The sequence below is a fragment of the Corythoichthys intestinalis genome, chromosome 2, assembly GCF_030265065.1.
Source record: "Corythoichthys intestinalis isolate RoL2023-P3 chromosome 2, ASM3026506v1, whole genome shotgun sequence".
Classification (NCBI taxonomy): domain Eukaryota; kingdom Metazoa; phylum Chordata; class Actinopteri; order Syngnathiformes; family Syngnathidae; genus Corythoichthys; species Corythoichthys intestinalis.
This window is the reverse complement of record NC_080396.1, coordinates 20182224-20190051: the sequence shown is the minus strand read 5'-3', so window position 1 is coordinate 20190051 and position 7828 is coordinate 20182224. Positions and strand designations below refer to the sequence as shown.

Below are 7828 nucleotides of genomic sequence, written 5' to 3'. Positions count from 1 at the left end.
ACCGAATATTTAATGGGGTGTCCTAATTTTTTAACATGACTAAATATGCACTAATTCTCCAGTGCGCAGTCAATCAGTAAAGGTCACAAATTTACATTTGATTACCTTTAGTCTTTCATGGAATAATTGTCATCATCGATTGAGGTAAAGTGTTGGCTTTTGTATACTCTATGCCACAACAAAGTTGAGATCAAACATCAAACAGTATCTCTATGACACTACTAAGCTGAGATCAAACATCAAATAGTATATGTTGATGGTGATAATGACGATGAGGATTGGCTTTTATTGTTGTTGTGCCAGTCACAAGTACAGAGCAACAAAATGCCTCTCCAGGTAGGAATCGCAAAGAGAACAGTTACAACTGAAAACGTGGGTAGACGGGACAGAATTCCAATCGGGTCAGCTAAACAGGTGCTCCGCTTTCTTAAATGACAATGGGATATAAGACCGTAGAGGCATGATGTGCCTTCATGAGAAAATGCTAGCTTGTAGCATGTGCATGGTTACTTCGTTCAACTACATGGATGTAACTGTATTGAGGTAAAGTCAACAGCTTTCTTTTTTTTGCAAGAGTATCTGAGGGTGAGTACTCTTGCCACTTCTGAATATGTAACCTGGTCATATTTATCTGAAATCAAAAGGAAATTGGCCTGACATCCCTACAACTTGATTCACAATTATGTACTGTATGCGTGGTCAGAGCCATAGGCGGAGTTTGACTTTTGGAGCAGGGGGGGCACAACATGTTGATGACCCCGAAACGCAGTGTCAGCAATAAAGTGAACTTACAAGAATATTTTGAATAATAAGTTGACAATGAGCGTTTTTTGTTTCCCATCATTCTTGAGGGGAATTATAAATCAGGCTGCTTCGGCAATACTTTTCGCCAAGATCATCATCCATTGAATATGGTACGCCCGCCGGTGTCGTGCCAATGTAGTTACCACCGTCAAAAATTGTATCCCCTGGGCGGAGCCATATGGAGGTAGATTTGTGTCTTTATTATTCAATCAAAAAAAAAAAGTATCTTCAATTAAAAGCAAAGTTGCTTCAATCAAAAAATATATTTTCAACCACCCCAAAAAAATCGCTTCAATAAAAAAAATGTGTTTGAATGCAAAAATACATTTGAAACTTAACTATAAAACTATAAAAATAAATACATTTTTAAAAAATGCATGTGAAAGCTATTTTCTTTGATAGATTTTTTTTTTTTTGGATTGAAGTCAATTTTTTTTAAATTTTACTAAAGTAATGTTGATTGGTGTTTTGGCTAGGACATTTTTGGCTTTATTATTCAATCAAAAATAAATTACATCAAAAAAAAAATTTTTTTTTAAAAGAAAAATCACTGAAATCAAAAAAAGACAATTTTCAATCATAAAGAAAGTTTTTGAATGCGAAAAAAATATTTGAGATTCAAAAAAATTGCATTTGAACACTTCAGTTTTCATTCAAAAAGTTTTCTTTGATTGAAACAATCCTTTTTGTGTTTGGGCCATATTAAGGGTAGGACGTTTGTGTCTCAATCATTCAATCCCTCAAAAAGTTACTTCGATAAAAAAAAAAAAAAATAATAATAAATCACTCAAAGAAAAAAAATCATTTGAAAAATAAAATTGCCCTCCCCTAATATTTATTTTTTTTAAATGAAAATTATATGCAAAGCAAATGACCGTCTAAGGTGCTAGTCACATGATACTCTTTGAAAAATAATTTTGACCCATTAAGAAAATATATTTTTTTGTTCATTTCATTCATTTTTGTTGCAGTTTTATTGCTTTACATTTTTTATATATATATATATATAGGAAAGTGAATTACATGCAATGACACTTTTCGGCCACCGGGTGCCCCCCCCCTTAAAATCCGCTTATAGTCTGAGCGTTGTCCATAGTAAAAGCAGTACTCTAGTAAAAAGCTTATCTACTTAAATGCAGTAAGACTAGACAGTGGACCTTGCAACTTAGTACAAGGACAATGGCAAACAGCCAGGAATTTAGATTTCCTTTAAACTGTATTAGATAGTACAAAATGTGAAGATGGTCTTAATTTTATGGCTGCTTTGTAGATTAAAACCTTTGTTTTTCTGTGAAAATTGATCAACTTGATCAGTGAAGGAACCCGATACATATTATTCTCGGATTAGCCTGATTTTACACTAGTATAATTTTATTAAGTAAACTGTGAAAAATAATAATTAAGCTTTACCCTGTATATGTTTTGACAGATGACACCCCAACTCATGATGGCTGTAGGCACAGCGGTGATTGGATCTCTCCAGTTCGGTTACAACACCGGTGTCATCAATGCCCCTCAAAAAGTGAGTCTGTGAGAGACGCGAATGACGAAATATTAATTTAACCCTACTGTGCCCTATCATTAAAAATTAATCACAGTGTATCACAAAAGTGAGTACACCCCTCGCATTTCTGCAGATATTTAAGTATATCTTTTCATGGGACAACACTGGCAAAATGACACTTTGACACAATGAAAAGTAGTCCGCGTGCAGCTTATATAATAATTTATTTTCCCCTCAAAATACCTCAAAATATAGCCTTCAATACAGTGCCCTCCATAATTATTGGATTGATCATAATTATGTGTTTTTTAGCTTCTAATCATTTTTTTCCCTAAATAATATGGGACCTTAATGGAAAAAAAGAGAAAAATCCAACCGTGAATACAAGTGCATTGATTCAGTGGGGAAAAAAAATCCCACATAAAGAAATAATTATTTGACATCAAATAATGTGTGTCACAATTATTAGCACCCCTGGTGTTAATACTTTGTACAACCCCCTTTTGCCAACAAAACAGCACCTAATCTTCTCCTATAATGTTTCACAAGATGAGAAAAGACAGAAAGAGACCCACCCCCATACTTCACAGTGGGTATGAGGTGCTGTCTACATGCCAACAAGCTGTTTGGGAGGCATGCACGGAGAAAACCTTTCCTCACTCACAATCAGAAACGCAAACGTCTTGAGTTCGCCAAGCGGTATTGGGGCTTCAACTGGGACCATGTGCTTTGGTCAGATGAGACCAAGATTTCGCTTTTTGGCAACAAACACTCTAAGTGGGTCTGGCGTGCCACGGAAGATGCGCATGCTGAAAAGCACCTCATACCCACTGTGAAGTATGGGGGTGGGTCAGTGATGCTGTGGGGCTGTTTCGCTTCCAAAGGCCCTGGGAACTTTGTTGGGTGCATGGCATCATGAATGCTTTGAAATACCAGGACATTTTAAATCAAAATCTGTTGCCCTCTGCCCGAAAGCTGAAGATGGGTCGTCACTGGGTCTTTCAGCAAGACAATGACCCTAAACATATGGCCAAATCTACACGGAAATGGTTCACCAGACACAAAATCAAGCTCCTCCCATGGCCATCTCAGTCCCCAGACCTCAACCCCATTGAAAACCTGTGGGGTGAGCTGAAGAGGAGAGTACAGAGGAGAGGACCCAGGTCTCTGGATGATTTAGAGAGATTCTGCATAGAGGAATGGCTGAAGATCCCTCTTTCTGTCTTTTCCCATCTTGTGAAACATTATAGGAGAAGATTAGGTGCTGTTTTGTTGGCAAAAGGGGGTTGTACAAAGTATTAACACCAGGGGTGCTAATAATTGTGACACACATTATTTGATGTCAAATAATAATTTCTTTATGTGGGATTTTTTTCCCCACTGAATAAATGCACTTGTATTGAAGGTTGGAATTTTCTCTTTTTTTCCATTAAGGTCCCATATTATTTAGAAAAAAAAATATTAGAAGCTATAAAACACATAATTATTTTAAATCCAATAATTATGGAGGGCACTGTATCTAAAACCCTGGCAACAAAAGTGAGTACACCCCTTTGAAAAAAGGTACATCCCTAAATGTCCAAATTGATTACTGCTTGTCATTTTCCCTCCCAAATGTCATGTGACTCGTTACAGGAGTGCTGTCAGCATTGCTGCAGAGATTGAAGAGGTTGGGGGTCAGCCTGTTAGTGCTCAGACCATACACCGCATTCTACATCAAATTGATGTGCATGGCTGTCACCCCAGGAGGAAGCCTCTTCTGAAGACGGTACACAAGAAAGCCCGCAAACAGTTTGCTGAAAACATGTCAACAAAGCACACGGATTACTGGAACCATGTCCTATTGTCTGATGAGATGGGCTGTCTTTCTTGTGTGCCGTCTTCAGAAGAGGCTTCCTCTTGGGGTGACAGCCATGCACACCGATTTGATGTAGAGTGCGGCGTATGGTCTGAGCACTAACAGGCTGACCCCCCACTAGGCATGTGCTGGTATGACATTTTGACGGTATGATAACTTTAAGCAAGATTACCGCGGTTTCGCTGTATCACAGTATTGCAATTATAGCTCTAAAATGTGTTACTTTGAGATGTATGGTTTTTAAAACAAAACAAAAAAATTCCATTGAACAGGATTTTTTTTTTTTTTCACAACATATTTGCAAACTGGAACATCAACATGAATATAATGCTAAAATAAATAAATTACATAACAAAAATCAAACAACTTAAATGAAAAATATTTTTCATAAGACACAGAAAGTTGCCAGAGAGACAAAACACCGCAGGCTGTTTTATGAAAATGCTATTTTGAACAGGTGTTTAAAATGGCGGATGACGTTACAAAAGTAGGCTCATGGTAGAAAGGAAACTAGTTGGCCGTTTTGGCATGCTAACTAACCACGTTATCTGCCTCTTTAACAAGCGTACGTTATAGTATTTGTTTTACCATCGCTAGACACACTAAACACGCCGGAGTGAACTCTAGTAGCTGGTGGGAAACATTCATGACAGCTTTTAATTACCTGAAATTTTGTGTAAAGTGACGAATGATGGTCACGTAAATGTGAAATCATGTTGGAGGTGTTGCTTCCCCTGGCAACCACCCTCCACAAGCATATCTGCTGTCCTTCCTTCTTCTCTGTTTCTTTTTGGGAGCTGAAGTACTCCCGCACTAGCGACTTTTTCTTTTTTGAGGGGGGGAAAAGCTCAGGTGTAGTGTCACCGACAGAAACAGGACAGAGCAACAACTTGAGTGAGTTGTAAGCGACGCTGCTCCATACCACCGATTTCTCGCTGCATTTTTTGGAAATAGAAAATAGCTAATACCGTACTACAGTATGACGGAAAATTTTACTGGTTTTGAAACCGTGACGTTTTCATACCACGGTAAACCTTAAAACCGGTAACCTGCACATGCCTACCCCCCTCCTTCAATCTCCAGCACTCCTGTAATGAGTCACATGACATTTTGGAGGGAAAATGACAAGCAGTACTCAATTTGGACATTTAGAGATGTACGTAGTTTCTAAGGGGTGTACTCACTTTTGTTGTCAGGGGCTTAGATATTAAGGGCTATCTTTTGAGTTATTTTCAGGGGAAAATAAATCAACTTTATTATATAAGCTGCGCACAGACTACTTTTCATTGTGTCAAAGTGTCATTTTGTCAGTGTTGACCCATGAAAAGATATACTTAAATATCTGCAGAAATGCGAGGGGTGTACTCACTTTTGTGATACACTGTAGCTTAATTTGGATCTGATGAAATTTTATTCACATCCTCCTGTTTGAATAGGATTGAGAGTTTGACGCTTGCGCTTTGCGTGCTAATGTGAGTCGCTATGAGGGTTTAACTCAAATTTGAAGTGACATGGAGTAGCTTAATGAGATTAAACAGTGCTAGGTTGGCATCTTAAAGGTTTACAGAGCTGAATGTTGCGCTTATCGTGGCACGGTGTACGAGCGGATTAGCACATCTGCCTTGCAACTTGCTTGAACTGCTTTGCGAGAGTCTCACTAGTTATACTGAATCAAGGCGATCAAATCCAGATCGTATTTGATTCCACAGGTTCAGAAACACAAAAAGGCACTTCACTCTGAGATCTGAGATAGGATCCTGGTGCTTCATACTTGAGAGAAGCCAAGTGGTCGGGCTGTCGCCCAAATGAGCCACATGGGTATGCAGTATAGAGAGATAAGTACAGGACAAACTTGACAGATGAGAACATTTCATACAGACATACAGGAGCTGTTGCACAAGATTGTGTGATAAAAGTGCTTCATTAAGCTTTGAACTTTAGCAATCACGGGTTGAACAAATGTTCATTTCGTCCTGAATCTGATTTGAAGTGTCACGAGATCTTGTTAGAAATTGATGGAGCATCACATTGGGATTACAGTGACCCCGCGTTTTTCGCCGTCAATGGCGACCAGAACCCGCCGCGATAAGTGAAAAACCGCGAATTAGCGCTGCCCCTCCAAAAAATTTTTATTTATTCAGATTCAGCATTGGAAAGAGATACATAGGTAACACTTTATAATAACTATCCGTTTTACTAGTTAATTGATCATTAGTAAACTGTTGATAAATGATTTATTGTTGATTTGTGAAGTATTTGTTAACAGTTTGTTAAGCATTTACAGGGTGTTCCAATATGGTTGACCCCATTCTAAATGCCCATGCTAGTTGATGGATCTTAATAAAACTATATACACTTTATGTTGAAGGTCATAAGTTTTATTGGTTAAATATACAAAGAAAAGTATAAATATTTGTTGTTTCTATGGCAGATTTTCACAAATGTGCAACATGAGCGCTGCCTGCAAAATGCATTATCAAAATGCCTTTTCTTTTGAAGTGAACGGCATTTCTTAACCCGAAAAGATAGAAATGCCAAATGTTACACACAAAAACTTGAAACATTTCTACACAAACTGTGTTTCAGGTTAAGAACACCCTGTAAATGCTTAACAAACTGTTAACAAATACTTCACAAATCAACAATAAATCATTTATCAACAGTTTACTAATGATCTATTAACTAAACGGATAGTTATTATAAAGTGTTACCGATACATATAACACGTTTTTTCACTTTTTTCCCCAAAGTATAATCATGTACGTATATATTATTTTTATAAATGGTTTTTAAGCACTTCAAATGTAATGATTATGTTAAGTTTCAAACATGTTACTGTCCCACCGATTATTTTTAAACAAGAATAAAGTAGAAAAATACTGGGCTTTATCAAAAGCTGCTCACTTACACAATGAGTTGCCACAGCAACAGTTCCACAAGTTAAAGGATGATTGACTTATGCGTCGCTTTGAGGTTTTGGCTTCCAAGCCTCTCTGGCAAGATCAAAGCTTAACGCCTGTCAATCATCGTTAACTTTAATAAGCAACTTCAGTGCATTCCCTGACCAAAAAAGAGCAGCGGGAGGGAGGGAGAGTGAGACTACGCGATTGGCTTGGGTCAGCTAATCTGTATTTATTTATTTTTTAATTTACAAAAATCCGCGATGGACTGAGGGATCCCGTACAATGGTCTTGTTCATGATGTACGGTATCGTATCAGTCATGAAAAACCCGTATTTGTTGATCTCTACCATTGATACAATAATTTGTATTGATGTACAGTGGGGCAAATAAGTATTTAGTCAACCACCAACTGTGCAAGTTCTCCTACTTAAAAAGATTAGAGAGGCCTGTGATTGAGAGACAGAATGTGGAAAAAAACAGAAAATCACATTGTTTGATTTTTTAAATAATTTATTTCCAAATTAGAGTGGAAAATAAGTATTTGGTCACCTACAAACAAGCAAGATTTCTGGCTGTCAAAGAGGTCTAATTTATTCTAACGAGGTCTAACGATGCTCCACTCATTACCTGTATTAATGGCACCTGTTTTAACTCGTTATCGGTATAAAAGACACCTGTCCGCAATCTCAGTCAGTCACCCTCCAAACTCCACTATAGCCAAGGCCAAAGAGCTGTCGAAGGAAGCCAGAGACAAAATTG

The 7828-nt window shown here is 37.6% G+C and overlaps 1 protein-coding gene across 1 annotated transcript in view; it reads left to right on the top strand.

Annotated features, from left to right (window-relative positions):
• The first annotated feature begins 307 nt into the window (after positions 1-307).
• Positions 308-7828, top strand: part of LOC130905120 (solute carrier family 2, facilitated glucose transporter member 1-like) — a 77792-nt gene continuing 70271 nt past the window's right edge. Inside the window, exons 1-2 of the mRNA XM_057818168.1 lie at positions 308-414; positions 2234-2326. Coding sequence (XP_057674151.1) covers positions 325-414; positions 2234-2326 — 183 coding nt within the window. The 5' untranslated portion in view covers positions 308-324. The remainder of the gene's footprint in view (positions 415-2233; positions 2327-7828) is intronic.